Raw genomic sequence first — 19,217 nt, forward strand, 5'->3', positions numbered from 1 at the left:
GGTTTTGCTCCAGGTAAGCAGATAGGTAACTTGTCCCTAATTGGCTTTGTCTATTTTTCAAGTAACCTGTCTGCTTTAAAAAAAAAAAAAGTAAAAATCCCAGTTTTATGGGATAAACTCTGGGAAGGGGAGGGGATATGGGAGGAGGTTGGGGAATCTGGAACAAATGGGAAATGCATTGTAAATCCCTCTGGGGTGTCATTTAATGGTGGGGAAACCAAAGATGCAAAACCTCCTGGGGTGGGAGGTGGGCGTGGAGGGGGAGGCGGGGAGGGATTATTGGTTACAGTTTTGATTTTTTTCTGCAAATAATTTTTTTTTTTGGTTATTCTTTCTCAGAAGCATTACTTGAAGGGATATTTGGGTAATAGGGTTTCTAATGGCTTTCCCTGATACTAAACCGATTAATAACCTCAGCTTTTCTAGAAGTGCTCGCTTTCTCCTTGCAGCTGCTTGACCAACCCTTTCACCCCTGCCCCTATCCATGATGCTTTGAATGTCTGTGTCGGTCTCTTGCATTTGCTCTCACGCTGCACTAAAGAAGCAAAGTGGTTGGCTGGTTGTAGGGCAGACACTTCTCAGCGAGGGTCACTAGCCATGAACCCGAACCTTGACCATTGTTATGTAGGTAGGCAAAATAACTTTTCTTTATGTCATCTGTCAGCCTCAGATGTTTCGATGTTACCTCCGTGAATAATGACACGTAGCTCTTTGCATTCTCTTGGTTATTTTAATTTTGAAGATGATTGCTGTCCACTTTTGACTTTCTTCTGTCCATGAAGAGTCTTGCATGGAAGGTTTGCTTGTGTGTATGTGTTTGAGGACTCCAGAAATGCTTTACTGTTTGCAGACCTTTTGAAGAATCCCTTAACCCAGCAAATGGAAGGATTTGCAGATGGGTCCAAGATGAGAAGCCACGGCACTGCCTGCAAAGGCTCTGCCACTGTCCTTAAAGGTTTCTGGACCACGATGCAAACTGGCCTTCTATCAGGGTAATTGCCTGGCCATTGCCCTGCCAGTACCTGTGTCAGAGGTAGGAGTAGCTGCAGGAAGACCTGTTTTCATCTGGTTTGAGATGGAACAGGTAGGGACACGCTGCTTTCTTACAGACCAACTGCTACGTTGCCATTCTGGTAACAGGCAAAGCTTGTGGTTTTTCATCCAGTGACCTTGCAGAGGAAACTGCTAATGTGGGCTAAAGCCACATGGGACTTTTGAAAACCATCAGGGTAGGTAATATCTCAAGCTTTCTGAGACCCAAGACAAATACTTCCTTCTCCTCCATATTCTGTTTTCCGTAATAAATTAGTACTTTCTTCCCTGCTGTCCTTTCCCTGACTTGGAGGATGATTTTACCCCAGTGAAAATGAAACAGCTAGGGATAACTGGTTCCCTACACAGTCGTTCCCATGTTATAGTTGTAATATTTTTAATTTTTTGTAAGTACTTCTGGAGTCAGCAGCACAGCACATATGGGGGGAAAAAAAAAAATCTTCCAATGATGAAAATTGGCTTGTTTGGAAAAAAAAAAAAAGTACAGTCTTAAATTGGACATTCAAAAGTAAGTAACCTCCAGAATTTGGACAGATCCACAAATCAGATGTCAATGACCCAGTAGCTGTCTAAAGTCTGCCTGTACTTAGCCTGCTTTGTATGCTGTAGGCCTGCTTGGTGTTATGAGAAAATCATGCTATTTTTTTTACAATGTGAAATGACTCTTTTAAGTGTGTGTTTTTACTCCCCCTTTCCCAAGCCTTTCCTCTCCACAACCCCCTCAATCCGTCTTGTTACATCAGTCTTTAAAAACCCAACTGCTTAACCAATTTCTGTTCATCATTAACAAATCTTCATTTACTGCTCTCCTACAGTAAAATACCACAGCAGCTTAGCTGTTAAAAGCAATGAGAAAATTTAGTATTTTTAATTGGGTTTGGTTTTTAATTCAATGCAGGTAAACATTTTAGAAAAAAAGTATCTTCTTTGACTTCCGTTTATCTGGCATCAGTAGCATTTAAATATGAATTTATTGTTTGTTTTGGCTGTAGAGTTGTATGTACACATGTGGTTGCGTGTGTGGATATATACGCACATATACATGCTCTTAAAAATGTCAGTTAGAAAAGATGTTTTTAATTGAATTTTTTTTCCCTTTCCCTTGCTCAGTGTTAAGAGTTACCATTGAAGGAAAAAATTATTTTTTAAATGTCCTTTTCCCCATTGTTAACTAAAAATCACCTTTTCAGGAGAAAAAATTGAGGCTTCAATTGTGTAAAGGCATCTGTGTGTACTTCATTTTAAGCTCTCACATAGTTTGGGTACAGTAGGAGTAAAACTCCTTCTTCACTTTAAATAGTTATCATGAGTCTCTCCAAGAAGCTGTGCAGATGGCCATAGAGCACCAGCAACTTATTTGCCACCATGACCATAAATTTGGGGACTTAGTTTAGAAGCACGTGGGTTTGGAGCAGACCCCCAAATGTGTTCTTTTTGTTTCATTTGTTAGTTTTTGATCTTGGAAGATCAGGAGAAAGAGGAGCAGAGATTGTGCTATGCACATAGAGTGGAGTTCGCAAGATCTGCCCTCGCCATGAGAGGTGGAGGAGGATAGATCTGTGCTGTGAATGTGTTAAAATGAATTTATTTTCAGGCTGAAAATTGTATCTCATGCAGATAAAAATATAAGTGTTTCGGTAAAAATGCTGACAAGAGACTATCTTCGGTTGTCTTTCCATAGTGTGACACCATATATTTGAAAGAGGTTAGAATAACTGCCAGGTATGTTATTGTATCGTACGTTTTCTGTAGCGTGAGTAATAGCTGCTTTCATCCTGGCTTTTAAATCTGTTTTACCTTGGTGCATTTGAAATACCGTAGCTGCTGGGCACCTTTATGCCCTCGCAGTGCAGAGTCTTGAGCGCCAAAGGAGTGATGCTGCCTGTGCTCGGCGCAGCCCCTGCGCAGTCGGTGCGGCTGAGCCAAGGGTGCTGCAGGGGACTCATGAGGGACAGGTCATGGAGGGATTTTCCTGCAAACTTTCCCCTTTTTTTGCCTGTTTTCCTCCCCAGCTGCTCAGCGAGCCACTCTCAGCTCGGCTGACTCTAGGTCTGCCATGAGGGGCTGTATAGGTGGATTTTTTTCAATTTTTTTCTGGTTTTGCTGAGAATTGCTGAATTTCAGAGCCAAATGGGATGTGTGGAGGGAGGGGTCTTAATACCCAGTGGTGTGTCATTGAACTCAGGCACTTTTGCTGCTTTTCAGGCAGGTGGTTTCCACATCTTGGAATCGCTGAGTTCATCTGGATTTGTTTTCTTTTTGGCAAAACGTGGTAGAAAAACAGTAGTTGTGCCCCTTTTTCTGGTAGAGGAAGGAATCTGACCCTAATTCGCTGCAGATTTTTTTTTTTTTTGCATGTGTTTTTTATGCAAGGAGCGAGAAGGGCTGTGGATTTCTTGTTATTTACTGCAGGACTGTAGGTTTAGTAGCATTTTTATATCACAAGGAACCAGCCTGAGCAACTGAAATGGGGATGGGATTTTTATGCAGTTAGAAATTAGTATTCTGTGACTATCTGATCTATGCTACAGAGATAAGCTCTTATTTAAAAAAAAAAATAGCTGGCCATTGCTTCAGTTGATAAAATGCAAGGATGAGAACACTGTTTTCTGATATTCCTGTTATTTCTAATGTCAAGGAAAAATAATCCAAAGTGGAAAAAACCTGCTTGTGTTATTGTTGGGGTTTTTTTTTGAACAACCAAGTGTTGAGGACGGTTTTATCTATCCCAGAGGGCATACGTGAAAAGAAAAGGATTTTCATGTTCATTCCAGCTCATTTTGAAGGGATCTGGTTTCTCATTTGGCTGGCTTTCAGATGCAGGGATAAAGGCTGTCAGGGAGCTGGTGAGTGGGCTCAGGCGAGGAGAGCAGGGCTCCTGCTAGCGGTAGAAATTTTCCGGCAACCTTGATGATCCTACTTAAGCCCTCAATTTCAAGAGAAATGCAATATCTTTTCCAGACCCACTTCATGCCATTAAATATATATATATATTTATAGGTATATGTGCTCATATATGTGTGTGTGTGGTATATGTGCATTTGTATAGTGACTCTTGCTCACCAGCACTAACTGAATGAGATGCTGTTAAAATTAATTGCCTTTGAGCTGATGACAGACTCTTGGGAAGTGCTGTAGGAAGGGAGAGGTGCCACTCTCAGAGCATCTACGCCCTAAATACCTGCTGCATATACACTATAAAGGAAAACCCCAGCCCACTGCTCTCTGCGGGTGTCAGCCGAGGCAGGCAGCAAGGCTGATCTCTTTGCCAGAATTAGATTTTGGCTGTGGGCAGCTCTTCCTGCCTGTGCTGAGCTGGGCTTCCCTAGCCTGGGCTGTAGAGAGGGAAATGAAAGGCACGGAGAGTTTTGAGGCAGAGTGTTTAAACACTCCTCCGTGTCTCCAACACTACCTACACTTTCCCCCCTTATGCATTCCAAATCCATTGCTTTCAGATTATTATTTCCCTCCCCTCCTTTGCATTTTTGCCTCCTGCCCCTTCTCCTCTCTGTGTCCTCCTTGCCTCCTGCCGTGGCGCAGGCTGATCTCTGGTATTCCCCTTCCATGCTGATCTCTGATTCTGGTTACGCTAATGGATTTCGTTATGGAGGAAGAGGTGGTGGGCGGGAGGGGAATCCCACAGCTCCGAGGTTGGGATTTTCAAAGGAATTAAACTTTTTAATTCCACCTGAAAGCTGCAGGGAAGGGGTGCGTGGTATCGTTTTCAAATCTCTGCCAACACCCTGCTCTTCCCTCTCTCACCTTGAAGGGGTCCTCTCTGCCGCACCCTGTATTGCTGTGTCCTTCAAGGGTGCTGGTAGGCAGGGTGATACCGGCTATGTGACTGCAAAGACACGTGTGTGTTTGTGGCCAACATCTTTTGGCTCAGCTCATGGGTGGCTCAGTGCTACTTAGGTGAGCACAGAGCAGCAGAATTACCGGTTCGGGGTGGAAATGTGGCTGATGCACAACTCCATGAGATTTGTAATGGGCTCCCTCTTTTCTGCGTGCTAGATTCTAGCTCAGAGGAGGAGGAAGAGGAGGACGAAGAGGAAGAGGAGGAAGCAGAGGACTATGGGACAGACGGCACCGACAGGCTTTCATCGCCTGCCCTTGACGAGAGCGGCCTGGGCCTTCTAGCAAGGTTTGCCGCCAGTGCAATGCCCAGCCCCATCGTTCCCCCTCCGCTCTCCATCATCCAGCTGGAGGCCAAGCAGAAGGCGAAGAAGAAGGAGGAGCGGCAGAGCCTGATGGGTGAGTTGCATGGTTAAGGTTGGTACCATGGGGAAGATTCAGGAGGTCCCAGCTGTTCTGCAAGAGAGCAGGTTGTTACCCAGACACTGTCTTGCCCTTTCTTTGCTTTTGGCTGCTCGGTCCTGATGCTGAAGGCAGGGGGAATCGCCTGGCAGGAAACAAGAACTAGTCACAGGTATGGCAAGCTTGGCAGCGGCAGCCATGGCTTCCCTGGGGGCAGTTGCTTGTGGCTTTCTCAAAGTTTCCTCTTTTCCTACCTGATGAATCCTTAACAGCCATGCTGCAGAGGCAAGCGGTGGGATACTGTGTCCCCTTGGACAGAGTGCTGAAGGCAGTGAAATGCTGTTTCATTTTAGGGAAGGAAGCATGTGCTAAATGCAGCTGATCTTAAATACCCCAGAGAAGCTGGAGACAACCTGAGCAGAAAAAAAACCCCTTCAATCAGCCCATCCCATCAGCTTCCTCATAGAAACCAGCCAACAAGACTTGAAACAAGCATTTCTTCCTCACGTGTTTGCAGTGCCAGACCCTGTGTTTCTGTCCCCATCTCTGTCTCAGTTTCAGTGTGTTACACATAACTGGGAGTTTCATTTCTTCCCCTCCCCATGCCCTGCTGCACAAGTGCCCACTGGTGACATCGTTCCTGGTCAGACAGATCTATGTGGGCTCCATTTATAAATTCTCTATTAATATTTATTAAGGGATAATGGAATTTATAGCATGCTTCAGAATGGAAAATGATGTCTTCCTTGGGAGCCTGCCTTGTTTTAGCACTGTTTCCATGCTATATTAGGCTTTTGCCAACTTGTTTCAACAGCTTCTGTTAAGAATTTATTGTCTTGTAACCTGCCCTCCTTGAAACTGGAAGCATCTAGAAATTGCCTTGTGTGGCAGCGAGAGAGGAGAAGGAGCGTTGTAATTTCCAATGGGTTTTTCGTTTTGAGCCTTGCCAGCTTTGATTTTGACAGGCTTGCTCTTTTCCTGTTTGTGCTGGGGTTGTCTCAGGGGAAGAGGTTTGGGTAGAAGATGAGAGCAGGTTCCTGCAGACTGCGTTTACCCAGAAAAGTGAGTGTATTTGAGAGAGAAGGGCTGAAAAAGATGCTCTCTGTGCTTGTGCCTCATAGGTTTTCATTTTCCCATGTGAATGTTGTTCTGTCCCTTGTGTCCTTTCTCAAGGGTCTCCTACAGGCAGTGGTTATCACAGCAGGAGCCGTTCACTGTTGGGCTTGAGAAGAGTTTCTGCTCTGCCAACCTCCCAGGCAGGAAGTGAGGCCTGATTTCAGACCTTGCTGGTCTGCAGGCAGAGCCATGTGTGTGCAGAGAGGGCAGGTCTGCAGCAGGGTGGAAGAGGGTACAAGAGAGACCTTTGGCTGATGCTCTTTTGGAGAGGGAGAACCAGGTTCTGCTGATGTTTGTACACCTTCAGAAGTGCTGTGCCACCCCGTGAGGTTCAGTGTCCTGGGAAATAAATGGATTTAGAAAATCTGGGCTCAGTCTGTTGTTCCAACATAGACTTACTGCATGACCTTGGGCAAATTTCTTCCTGGCTGTTTGTGGCTACAGTGCCTTGCCCACCTCCTGCCCATGTTGCTGGGTGTGTAGGTCCTGCCTCAGTTTCCCTTCTGCCCCTGGAAACGTATGATGTTGCTCTCCTGTATCACATTCTGGGGAACACACTGAAGGTGGTGAACATCTTGGCATTACTACAGTATTTCAGGCCTCTGGGTACTGCTGTGCCCGTGATGCTGAGCACAGACCAATGTGAGGGGAATTCCATTTGCCACAGACAAAAGATCATTTACCTCTCTTAACTTTAAGATGATTACCTGAGCCAATAAAAAGATCTGTGGTGTCTGTTGGCCAGTGGGAAAAAACAAACTTGAAATATGGGTTTATTCAATTTGTTAAAGACATTGTTCTCCTGAAACGAAGGTGAAACTGGAGAGGACTCTCACTGGGAGGGGAAGAGAGCTCAGCTTGTGGGGTTTGTGCTTGGCTTCAGCTGAGCAACTCCTTTTGTGGAGGGGCAAATGTTAGAGTATCTTTTCTCTTAAGAACTCCGCTGCAGGGTTTGGTTGTGGGAGAAGGGAGAAGATGGAGACAGGGAACATATTGAACCACACTACCTGGATGGGTGGGCTCTGCCCTTTGGGGTGGTGCCCTTTGGGGCAGGGGAGACTTTTTCAGGGAAATCATTGTTTTATGAGGTGGAAATGCAGATCTGAGGGATGTGGGGCTTGGAAAGGGGAACAAGGAAGGGCTCTGTTGAACAGGCACAGCATCTCCCATGGAGCCCAAAAGCTTCCAGGGGGATGTGGTCCCTCTTGGCTCAGCCAGGGCTTTGACTGATGATTAAATCCTTTGCATCTAGGGACAGAGTTTGAATACACAGACTCAGAGAGTGAGATCAAGATCAGGAAGAAGTCGCCTTCAGGGCTGCTGAGGGGAAAGAAGGGGCCACTGGAGACAAGCAGCATCCCGCCAAGCCAGGCCCCTAGCAGCCTCGACGCTGGGTCTGGGAGCACTGACAAGGCCAAGCTTGGGTCTGAGAAAGGCCGCAAGCTGAAGAAATTCAAGTCCCCCAAGGACTTGAGCTTTGAGTTTGGGCTGGAAGCCAGTGATGATGACCTGTGGAACCGGCGCCGGAGCGAGCGGATCTTCCTCCACGACGCCACCACGTCCTCGGCCATGCTGACTCCCGCGGCGCCTGCCAGCTCCACTCCTGTCTCCAAGCCTGGGCGCTGTGGCAAGGGGGCACCCCTGAGCCCCAAAAAGGAGGGCAGCAAGGGGAAGGAGAGGAAGGAGCTAAGCAAGGTGAGGAATGCACACCAGCATTGGTGTGGGACCTTTGGGAGCTGTGGGTGAGGGGAGGGCGATTAACTCCACTGTGGCAGAGGAGAGTTGAGTCCTGTCTCAGCAGTTGCCCTGTGCTGTTTGGCTGCCTCTCGTCACCCCTGCCAGCCCCACATACACTCAGAGGAGCTGTCAGGCTTGTGTCTGACTCTCTGGGAATAAAAGGCTGTTGTGTTTGAACAGGGCTTGGATTGGGCAGGGTGGACAATCCTGCATTAAAACATCTGTGAAATCTCTCTGCTTGCTGGGCTGCAGCCCCCACACTGGCCTTCAAGGCTGTTCACGTTTTATATGGTGTCTTCTGAGGGCTGTCCCTGACTGGTGGTGGCAGTGGTCTCTGGGTTGCTGGCTCTTCATCTTGGCTGAAAGCTCGGCTCCCTCCGCCTCCAGTTCAGTTTGTGGCAGTGTTATAGACAAGCACTGTTTGTGAGGAGAGTTAGACAAGTTGGTTGTGACATGAGGCCAACTGGGATCTTCTTGGAGCTCTTTGGGGGAATGTTTGATGGGCAGAAATTGCTCTCCAGGGTAATGAAAAGCTCTTGCCAAAATGCGTGAAGCCTGAAAGAAGGGCTGGGGGACGTAGGACGTGGTGCAGTCAGTGAGCTAACTGCTGAAAGTCTTCCTACCTGTGCACAGCCTGCTTTGTTTCACCTTTCCCCTCTCCCTGGGCCTAGATCTTTACCAATCCTCTCTTTACGGATGGCAGTGTTTAATTTTTATTTTTAGCAGCGGAAGAAGGGTAAAGAAACACCCTGCTGCTCTTCCTCCTCGTCCATGTCTCCTCCTGGCATCCCTAGCTCTCCATCTGATGTTCGTGTCAGCCTGGCAAATGCCCTGAGCTCCACCAAGAAGAGCAAAGCCAAGGTGAAAGCCAAGGAGGTGAAAAAAGAGGTGAGGGGCTGGTTCTAATCTGGATGAACTGGAGGGTGGCTGGCAGATCCCTGCTCTTTTCCTGGACTGTTGGAATGTGAGGGAGGGAAAAACAGACATATAAGTTTTGCTGGATGTGTTACAGGCAAAATGTTGTTTGAGAAGCCTAAAATCTAAGGAAGACTACAAGTAGCACCTGCTGCTACCATCTGGCGTTTGTTTGCCTTCATCCCTCAAATTAATGAGCAGGCAGGATTTTCTCTAACGCCGCCACGGGGTGGAGGGAGAGCCTTCGTGGATAGCAAGGACCAAGGAGATGGTGATGGAGTTGCCTTGCTCAGCACTGAGTGAGCCAGGTCATAACTAGTTTCTGCTCCATTGCTGTAGCCTGTCTTCCTGCATCCTCAGGTGATTTCTGAGTGTAATGCTTATTATGGTCTGTGTGTAACAGCAAGAAACAGATCATGGGGCTTTGAGAAGAAATAGGAGCAGTGCCCACTGCCTGTTTAATGAAGACAGGACCTCAGGAACCCTGTGCAGAGAGATGGTGAATGCAGAGCAAAGCTACAGCTGTCTGCTCCACGGATCTCTCCTAACCTCCAGGAGTGAGATTTGGCTAGGATGTGTGAAATAGCTTTTGGTCAGCTGTCAATGATGCTTGGGGATAAACCCAGTCTTTGTTCAACCAAAAAAGCAAGTTGGGGTACACCCACTTAACTCTCTGTGTGATTAACTTTGCTGAGGATGGAGACAAGTGTGTCTCAATATCCTCAGGTTATTTGTTGCTGGAGGAAGGTGAGATGGGATCAGACTGTTGCCTGTTGTCATCCAGCTGACGTGCTGCTTGCTCTTGTGCAGAACCGAGGGAAGGGAGGAGCTGTCAGCAAGCTCATGGAGAGCATGGCAGCAGAGGAGGATTTTGAGCCCAACCAAGATAGCAGCTTCTCAGAGGATGAGAACATCCCACTGAGCATGCTGGTCGAGCGACCGCCCACACCAGGTGAGGGCAGGAGGGGCTGGGGGACTAATTGTACAGGTACAGGAGCTGGCAAGTTTCCCAGGGCGACTCAGAGGAGGACTGTGTTGCTTTCACACATTCCTCATCCAAATCCATGAGTCCTTGGGGTGGAGATACCACTTTTCCAGTCAATTTGGCTTGCCAAAAACAAGCCTTATCAGAGTGGCCCACTGTGACATCTAGATGAAGACCAGTCTTTGAGCTGCCCTATCTTCATTTACTGGTATATTACTATTACCAAGAGGGGACACTTTTTTTTATTACCAAGAGGGCAAAATTTTCCTCTGCCAGGATCTAGCCAGAGAGGGAGAGAGCCCTTTCTGCAAAGGGCGTACTGGCCTTTTCCTAGTGGAGGGTGATGCTGGGAGTAAGAGGTTTCGTTCTCCCTTTGCTGTCGCTTTTTCATGTATGGTGCTCTCTAATCCCCATCTTGCTCCAACACCTCACAGCTCCCCGCTCCTGCATAATTGACAAGGATGAGCTGAAAGATGGTTTGCGTGTCCTCATCCCCATGGATGACAAGCTGCTCTATGCCGGCCATGTCAAGACGGTGCATTCACCAGACATGTGAGTTGGGGGGCTACTGTATCCACCCGGACTCCGCCGGTGAACGGGGATGGAGCTGATGCAGGGATTAATTTGGGGGTTGTGTAGAGCTGAATGGGGAGAGACTGACAGAGTCTGGCAGGGAGGGAAGGAGAGTTCACTCTGGTTTATCAGCGCTGAGGAAAATCCAATTACTTCTCATTACATGCTCTCAAATACACTGGTGGTATGGCTCAGAGGGAGGTGTTAGCTGATGGGGTGATGTCTTCCATGTGCTGTGTCTGACCAGGCCTTTGTGTTTCAGATACCGGGTGGTGGTGGAAGGCGAGAGGGGAAACCGTCCCCACATTTACTGCCTGGAGCAGCTCTTGCAGGAAGCGGTATGTGAGGCCAAAAGGTGCCTATCCTTGGTGCCTGAGCCCTGTTTTGGGGTGGAGTAAGCTAGCTGGAAGCCTTCTTCTCCCCCAGCTGGGGGTCCTGCCTCTGGGCAGAGCTCCCCTTGGTGTGGGTCGCTGCCCCATGGCTGAGCTTCTTTACTGGCAGTGGGCACTAGGGCCTGTATGCCAGCAGGGATAGTCCTTCATGCTGCCCTGTGAGCAGACAGGAAGCCATTTCCCAGCAGGAAAGCTGTCGCTTGACTTCTTCAGAGCTGCTTTGCTACACAACAAGTGTGATGGGATGGTCTGTGCTGGTGCCAAGAACCTCGGTAATTGATTTCCTCTTGCCCTGAGCAGATCATCGATGTGAAACCACCTTCAGTGCGATTCCTGCCCGAGGGCACGAGGATTGCAGCCTACTGGAGCCAGCAGTACCGCTGCCTCTACCCAGGGACAGTTGTCCGAGGTAAGGCCACCCCTGGCTGCTCTGTGCTGTGAGCCAGAGGCATCTCAGTGTGTCCTGAGGGATGTCAAGCTTGGCTGGGGAAGCCCTGAGGTCTCTTGTGAGTGTCCTGGAGGTCTGAGCAAATTAGGAGCTTAAAATATCAGGGAAATTCCACACACTTCAAAAAGTCAGAATTAACTCCAGGCACCAAAGATTTTTGAGGTTGTGGAAGTTTCTAAATCATCTGCACACTCATAGCTTTGCCTCTGACACATCAACTCCCCCATCTGATCCCATTAAAAAGCCAGTGAAGAGCCCTGGACAATTCTATGGTGGCTGGTCTTGCTTTTGGGCTCTTGGTCACACTACACATGTGTAAGGGAAGAATTACTTACGAGTTACAAACCAGTGATGCTGATGCAAGAAGAGAGGGTGGGAACACAGTTTATTTCTCTTGGAGAGAAGGTGAAAAGCAGTAGCTTGTGATTGCTAAAAGTAGTTACAAAATGCAGGTCAAAAAACAAAAGATACTGCAGTGAAAATAGGGAAGTGAATTTCTGCAAGAATAAAGGAAAATAGGGGAAAGAGGTGGGAAGTCAAACTGGAATGGTTGTTATGTTCTGGAGCAATGCTGCTGACTGGGAAATTTTACACTGGGTGGGCTGGTTTAGTATTATCAGGGACTTTCCGTTGCAGAGTGAGCCTTCTGTGTGCTCCCTGCACGGCCTAGGAAAGGGGATAGGATGCTTTGGAGTTGGTGCAGGATCCCTGTCTTCCCCCACGTCTCCGCTTCCCTGACAAGAGGTTTGTAGTCTGATGTTGGTCCCTAATCCCATCTTCTGCTCCCCCAACCCACAGGAGCCCTGGATCTGGAGGAAGATGGTGATCTCATCACAGTAGAGTTTGATGATGGGGACACAGGACGTATCCCGCTATCTCACATTCGGCTTCTCCCACCTGACTACAAGATCCAGTGTGAGTCTTGCTGTTCAGTTTTTTGCATGACACTTCTCACTATGAAATTTAGGGAGTTTCTGTCAGCCTGCCTCTGAGATTTTGGGACGAGTTCACAGACCTTCATTCACAAAGGTTGCACTATCAGTTATGGACATGCAGAGCTGGGGTGGGATATAACCCATAGGGAAGAAGGCCAGGTGCCTATTGCAGAACTGGTAGGGATACATTCCCTGTATCACATCTCTGTTTTATGTGTTATTTGACTGCATTTGACCATCTCTTCGACCTGTTCCAGGTGCTGAGCCTTCCCCGGCCCTTTTGGTGCCCAGCACCAAGCGCCGTAGCCGTAAATCCAGCAAAGACACTGGAGAAGGAAAAGAGGGAGCTACGCTGGGGTCAGAGGAGCCCGTGTCAAAGGGCAAAGGGCGAGGGAGAAAGCCAAGCGTCAAGGCGAAAGCTGGTAGGTTGTCACCACTGCCAGACCTGGAGTGGAGAGAGTCCTTGCACAGTTCCCCACCGCTCTCCCCAAGTTAGAGCTGTTGCTTTGGTCAAGATTTGGAGGGAAATGGATGCAGTGCTTGAGTGCAGAGCATCCATGCATCAGTTTACTCTGCTGTGGGTACAGTTTGCAGGAGGCTGGCTCAGAAGCTGACCTGTGCTGCAAGAGCCTCCTTGTGTCAGTCAGGGCTGCAGAGCAGGGTCCCTTTTTCAGTTGAGCATCTCAGCAGCCATCAGTAGGTCCAAAGATGCAGGAGATATGCAGTTTGGTTCCCCTGCAGTTGAAGCAGCGTTGCTGGGCATTGCCTATCAGCTGCTCACAGGCACTGGCGTCAGGCCTGGCTGCTTAGTGAGGCTGTTCAGTGAGCAGTGAGGACCTGTGCCTGTTTGGGGGTACCTAAGCAGTCAGGAACAAGCCACTCTTGGCCAGAGACCGGTCAGCATTGGTGTCTGTCTGTGTCTGAGCTAATAAAGCCCATCTGGATGGACAGTCATTGCTTTCTGTTTCTTCCCCTCCGCAGAAGAGGCTGCCTTGCCAGAAGAGAAGGATCAGGTTGAGTCTTCACCTGTTACCTCTTCAGTCCCAGAGAAGCCAGCCTGCTTGGGCAAGCCAAACATGAAGGGGTCACGGAAATCGCAACCGCTGTCGACTGGAGGCTCCCCTGCCCCCACAGAGGAAAAGCGGTCAAAAGCCAGCAAAATGAAGATCTCTGCTAAGCTGCATAGCCCCCCGCAACCCACTTACCAGCCTGCTGTGTTTGGCAGCATCCTCGGCACAGAACCCTACAGCGACCTCCCGGGGACACTGGCAGCCTTCGGCTCCAGCGATGCTTCAGCATCAAAAGCCAAGGCCAAGAAAGGGCGGCCCACAGAAGAGACGCAGGAGTTTGGCACCATGGTCAAGGCTCAGAGGAAGCATGACAATGAAATCTTGATCAAGCTGGACCATGAGGGCGTGATGTCTCCAAAGACAAAGAAGATGAAGGAGGCGATGAGGATGCTGGAGGACTCGAACCTGGCCAGTCGCAGAGATGGCAAGAGTCTCTTGGGGCTGGGCTATTCACCTGCAGTGGGTGCGGAGGGCAAGCAGAAATCTTCCCGAGCCAAAGCGGCTGAGGGAGACCCTTCCCCTGCCAGCTTCGGAGGAAAGTTTGATGGCTCAGCAGAGAGCCTCACTGCTTCAAAGGACCAGGAAGAAAAGGCAGCGGCTCCAGCAGCCGTGGAGGAGTCTGAGAGCAACAGCAGCGACAGCAGCTCGGAGTCAGAGGGAGAAGAGGAGGCTGAGAAGAACCGAGGGGAAGCCCAGGACAGCAGCTCGGCCAGCTCAAGAGCATCCTCCCCTCTCTCTTCCTCCAACTCCTCCTCCTCCTCCTCTTCTAGCAGCAGCTCCTCTTCGTCCTCCTCTTCCTCCTCTTCCTCAGCCTCATCGACCTCTTCTTCATCAAGCTCCAGCTCTTCTTCCTCCTCCACTACGGATGAAGACTCCTCCTGTAGCTCTGATGACGAAGTAGCTGAGGCCCAGCCAAGTTCCTCGGTGCAGCAAACCCTCCCACCCAAGCAAACCAAGCAGGCAGGGAAATCCCGCGCGTCCTCCCACCCCCAGAGCCAGAAACAGCCGGTGCAGCAGCCGGTGCAACAGCCGGCACCGCAGCAGAGCGGCAACAAGAGCAGGCCCAAAAAGCGTGAGGGCATCCACCTGCCCACAACCAAGGAGCTGGCCAAGCGCCAGCGGCTGCCGTCGGTGGAGAACAGGCCCAAGATCGCTGCTTTCCTCCCCGCACGGCAGCTGTGGAAGTGGTTTGGGAAACCCACGCAGGTAAAGAGAGCCTCTCCCACCGCTCCGTAGTGCTCAGCACTGCCGTTTGCCTTGTGGTGCCTCTTACCCCTTTTCCTTTCCCTTCTCCCGGGGTGGTGAAGCTCTGCTGGCGTGGTGTGTCTCCAGTTTGCAAGGAGAGTGGGGTTGGCCTTCGCTGTGTCTGGGGGAGCCGTCCTGCGTGGTGTGTCCCTCTGCCCTGTTTCCTGGGGGAATGCCTGGGGATGCTGCGGCCCTGCCGACTGCGAAGGGTGGGATGCGGGACAGGGCAAGCAGCGGTGAGTGGGGAAAACCTGGGTGATCCGTGACTGCTCACCTGCACGATCCTCTCTTGGCAGAGACGAGGAATGAAAGGGAAGGCCAGGAAGCTCTTCTACAAGGCCATCGTCCGGGGCAAGGAGATAATCCGCATCGGGGACTGTGCGGTGTTCCTCTCAGCCGGCCGCCCCAACCTGCCCTACATCGGCCGGATCCAGAGCATGTGGGAGTCGTGGGGGAACAACATGGTGGTTCGAGTCAAATGGTTTTATCACCCAGAAGAAACCAACCCTGGGAAGAAACTCAATGAAGGCAAGGTAGGCTGGTCTGCTTTGCTGAGAGGGCTGCAAAGCTGCTTGTTCCCTTTTGTTTCCAAGGATGAGGAAAACACTCATGGCCCAGTTTATAACTGGTGCCATAATGGGGGTAGCCCCTTTGTTTCGTCTTGTGGGGGCTGCCTGTGGTGTGGACAAGCGTGGTGTTTACCCCTTGAGCCGGAGAAGTGGGTTTTATCATACTAGGAAGTAAAGACTTTTGTGTTGGTCCAAAAAAGAGTCATTTGAATATATTTACAGTGTAAGAATGACTGGCCTGGTCCTCAGAAACACTGAATCTTGCACACGTGTGCAGTGTGGTTTACAGTGGGCTCTTGGTATTTATTAACAGGTGTTGTGGACAGGAGTTGAGGTTGTAAAGGCACATGTGATGGGCAGGAGGTAATTCCATGGGAAAACAACTAATTCACCTCCTTTTCATTTCTGTTTTCTCTTTTCTCTTCCTCTTGGGCACAGCGCTGGGATCAGAAATCGGGCAGGAGTCTGTCCACAGCTTTGCAGGCATCCAACCAGAGGAAGGACTTTATGGAGGTTGGTGAGGTTGGGGGAGGGCTGGGAGAGATGCTGGGGGAACAAACGCTGCTGGGGAAATGCGGCCCCCCCCCAGCTTCTCTGGCTTTTTGCATCGGCTGCTGAGGCCACAGCACCCAGGGCTTTGGAGGGGTGTTTCTGGGCGGGCGGGAGCAGCTGCAGGTGCTGGGTGTTGGGAGGAACAGAGAGCTGGTATCCAGCACCCATCTGTGCATTTGCATCCTTGAAGTGAGGATGGCAAACTCCTGGCCTCTGTATTCCCCTGCCTGTGCGCTCGGCTCCCATCGGTTGGAGCTGGGTGAAAGCGAGGGCTCGGGTTTGGTGCGCTGGACGGGTTGTGTCCACGCTGCCCATGGGCCCGTGCAGATTCCCAGTGTCCCTCCCTTGGGCTGGCAGCAGGGATGAGCGGGGAGTTCTGCTGGAGTGTGAGCACAAGCCCTGGCCGGTTGTGGTGGATGTTTTTCCTGCATATTGAAGATGTAAATGCTGTGAGATCTAACTGCTCCTTTCCATCTCCCTCCTTCTGTTCCTGTCACGCAGCGAGCCCTCTACCAGTCCTCTCACGTGGATGAAAACGATGTCCAGACCATCTCACACAAGTGTCTTGTTGTTGGTCTGGATCAATACGAGCAGATGCTAAAGACGAAGAAATATCAAGACAGTGAGGACCTCTACTACCTTGCAGGGACCTACGAGCCCACTACGGGCATGATCTTCAACACCGACGGGGTCCCTGTCATCTGCTGACGGCCCAGGGGACACGTGCCACCCCCTGGGAAGGGACGGGACAAACCTGAGGACGTGCCTGTTCAGACGACATGATTGTTTCTTTCAATGCTCATGACTTCTGTGTCACACTACAGACAGGAGAGCGCGAGAGACACGAGGAGGAAGGAGAAGGCTGAAGAAGGGGGTTGGGGAAGCAGTTACAGGACTTGAGGAAGATGCCGGTGGGGGGGGTGGTGGTGCTTGAACCCCAAGGCTCTTCTGGAAGTGGCTTTAAGTAAGGTGGCACTTGACCAACTTCTCCCTTCCTCCTTTTGGTCCAGGAAAGCACATGGGTCTCGTGATCATTTCACCAGCGGGACCCCCCGGCAGGAGGGATCCCTTTTGTGTCATTTGCCCCCATCAGTAACTCGGAAGCCGCCTGTATGTGGAAGGACACCTGCTAGCCTTCTGCGTACGCTCCTCTCCGTCCTTATATTCCCTTTCCTGCTTAGTTTCGCATGACGCTTTAGGAAGGACAGGGTGAAAGAGAAAGGAGATGAGTGTCTCTCAGCGCCTCGTCTCGATCCTCTCAGCGCCTTTTTGTGGTTCCTTTTCTGGCCGGCAGCGTGGAGCACGACGGGGCAGAGCTGGCCCCAGCACAGAGATGGGGAAGAGCTCCTCCAGGCTGGGAGGAGCTGCATGGAAGATGAGCCAACATCCAGTCCGGGATGCTGCCGCCTTCCCACTGCCTCGAACAGACAGTCTGAACCCACTTTCCCTGTCACTCTGTGTCCCTCCTGCCCTGGAAAGGTGCTGGGGGGAGCAAGTGCGTGGCGAGGGGGTGACACTTGGCAAACAAAGAACTCGTCTTGGAGCATGCAGTGAAGGGGGGCAGGAAACGACCGGGAAAAGCTGCTGCTCGGTACTTGGAGCAGAGAAGACCACAGGCCTTTGGATTTCAGCATCCCTCGCCCAGCTTTACCCGCCATGCCCTGCCTGAGCAGAGACATGGAGCTGCTGGGAAGTCCTCGCCCATCATTTGAAGGCAATGGGGGTAGAGTGTGAAGCCCGGCCGTGCCCACCTGCGGCGTTTCCACAGCCAGAGTCCCACTGTCACCTTGCGCTTGGGGACGGGACCCTTCAGCTCGCGCCAGCCAGCCAGCCAACCTCCCCCATGGCTCCTGGAGAGCTGCCCCCGTCGCCTCCTCCCCGCCTCTGCGGAGCTGACCCGTTGTCTCGCTCCCGCTGGGGCACACGCCGGACCCATGGCATCCCCGCTGCCTGGCCCGGGGTTGGGGGACACTGGAGGAGAACCACGCAACGATGCAACATCCTTGCACTTAAACAAAAAAAAAACTCCCAAGAGACGCACTGATCTTTGCAACTACCGACTCGCACTACAGATTGCTAGGACGTGGAGCGGGGCCCGGCTCGGCCGGCAGCGACAGCCCAGGCTCCGGTGCGGAGATGCTTAAGACAAGGACAGATTGGAAACTATCCGCCCTGGTACCGACTGCGGACCAGGGACCGGAGACCGGGGCTCAGGGGAGAGGGACGCCCCTGCAGAGTTACCCCTCGTCCTTTAAACGAACCACATGGTGCTGAGCTCGTACCATCTCCACCCCGGGCCCCCGGCGCCTCGGCGCGGTGGATAGTGACGGTTCTAGCCTGTACAGTTTTAATGTACCAAAAGACTCTTTAGCCCTCCTGTATTATAAGTCTTTAAATGGATTCAACTTTTTAATTATAAATATAAATATAAATATATATATATAAATATAAACTTTTTAAAACTGTGAAAAAAATTATGAAATTATAAAAAAAAAGAAAAAAAAACGACAGAAATGAACACAGTCTGACGTTTAGAATATTATTTTTTATTTCCTGTTGGATTGTGATTGTAAATGATCTGGGAACAGGCACACCCCCCACGCTCAAAGTGTACTGTACTTCTAGAAGCAAATTGTGTGAGCATATTTTAAAGAGCGAGAGAGCGCGCGAGAGAAATTTTATGCTAATGTTAAATAGAAAGCACTTAAAACCCACTGCCTTCTATGGAACACAAGGATATTTCAGACAATCGAGAGGAAAGGAGAGCCAGGTTTTTGTCTTTTTTTTTTGTTTTGTTTTGTTTATGTTTTGTTTAAAACAATTTTTTTGGCATTCTGTTTGTTGGAGAACTCCGTGTGATCTTTTTTCATAAAAAAAAAAAAAATTAATTGAAAAAAAGCAACCCAACGAAGCATCTTTCTTTGTCTTGCTTGTCCTGACTGCGGGGTTTTTCTCCCTTTGGTGACAACGATCGCTTTTTGGCTCAGCCCCTACCTCCTCTCTGGGGAAAGACCCAACCCTGGGGCCACGGGGCTTTTCGGGGAGACCCTGTCTGTCTGTCCGTGCCCCTGCAGGGTGGCACCAAGGGACAGAATGGGACCCCCAGAGCTCTGTGGGGCAGGAGCTGTGAGTCCTTCCCCTGTGACCACGCTCACGGCAGCTCCCCTACCCCGAGCCCTGCAGGGACGATGTCTTGAGGATGAAATGCTGGATTTGCTCTTCTTGGTGTGGGCTTGGCCTGGCAAGACCCTCCAGTGCTGGTGGGGCCGTTTGGGGGTGGGGGCCAAGCCTCCAGCCCTTGGGCTTTGCTTCCTTGGGAGGTGGCACCCGCCGACTCCTGGCCCAGTGAGGTGCAGCGCGTCCCAAAAAA

At 50.3% G+C, this 19,217-nt stretch overlaps 1 protein-coding gene across 4 annotated transcripts in view; it reads left to right on the plus strand.

Annotated features, from left to right (window-relative positions):
• Positions 1-18,749, plus strand: part of TNRC18 (trinucleotide repeat containing 18) — a 56,840-nt gene extending 38,091 nt beyond the window's left edge. For 3 of the 4 annotated variants that reach the window (XM_074886636.1, XM_074886639.1, XM_074886637.1), the window contains 13 exons: positions 5,068-5,307; positions 7,679-8,121; positions 8,887-9,051; positions 9,889-10,030; positions 10,498-10,615; positions 10,899-10,974; positions 11,329-11,437; positions 12,275-12,391; positions 12,669-12,833; positions 13,393-14,687; positions 15,023-15,259; positions 15,734-15,808; positions 16,349-18,749. In XM_074886636.1, coding sequence (XP_074742737.1) covers positions 5,068-5,307; positions 7,679-8,121; positions 8,887-9,051; positions 9,889-10,030; positions 10,498-10,615; positions 10,899-10,974; positions 11,329-11,437; positions 12,275-12,391; positions 12,669-12,833; positions 13,393-14,687; positions 15,023-15,259; positions 15,734-15,808; positions 16,349-16,555 — 3,389 coding nt within the window. In that variant the 3' untranslated portion in view covers positions 16,556-18,749. The remainder of the gene's footprint in view (positions 1-5,067; positions 5,308-7,678; positions 8,122-8,886; positions 9,052-9,888; positions 10,031-10,497; positions 10,616-10,898; positions 10,975-11,328; positions 11,438-12,274; positions 12,392-12,668; positions 12,834-13,392; positions 14,688-15,022; positions 15,260-15,733; positions 15,809-16,348) is intronic. The other variant, XM_074886638.1, reaches the window with a different exon arrangement.
• The last annotated feature ends 468 nt before the right edge of the window (positions 18,750-19,217 follow it).

This window comes from Strix uralensis, chromosome 16, assembly GCF_047716275.1.
Source record: "Strix uralensis isolate ZFMK-TIS-50842 chromosome 16, bStrUra1, whole genome shotgun sequence".
NCBI lineage: Eukaryota > Metazoa > Chordata > Aves > Strigiformes > Strigidae > Strix > Strix uralensis.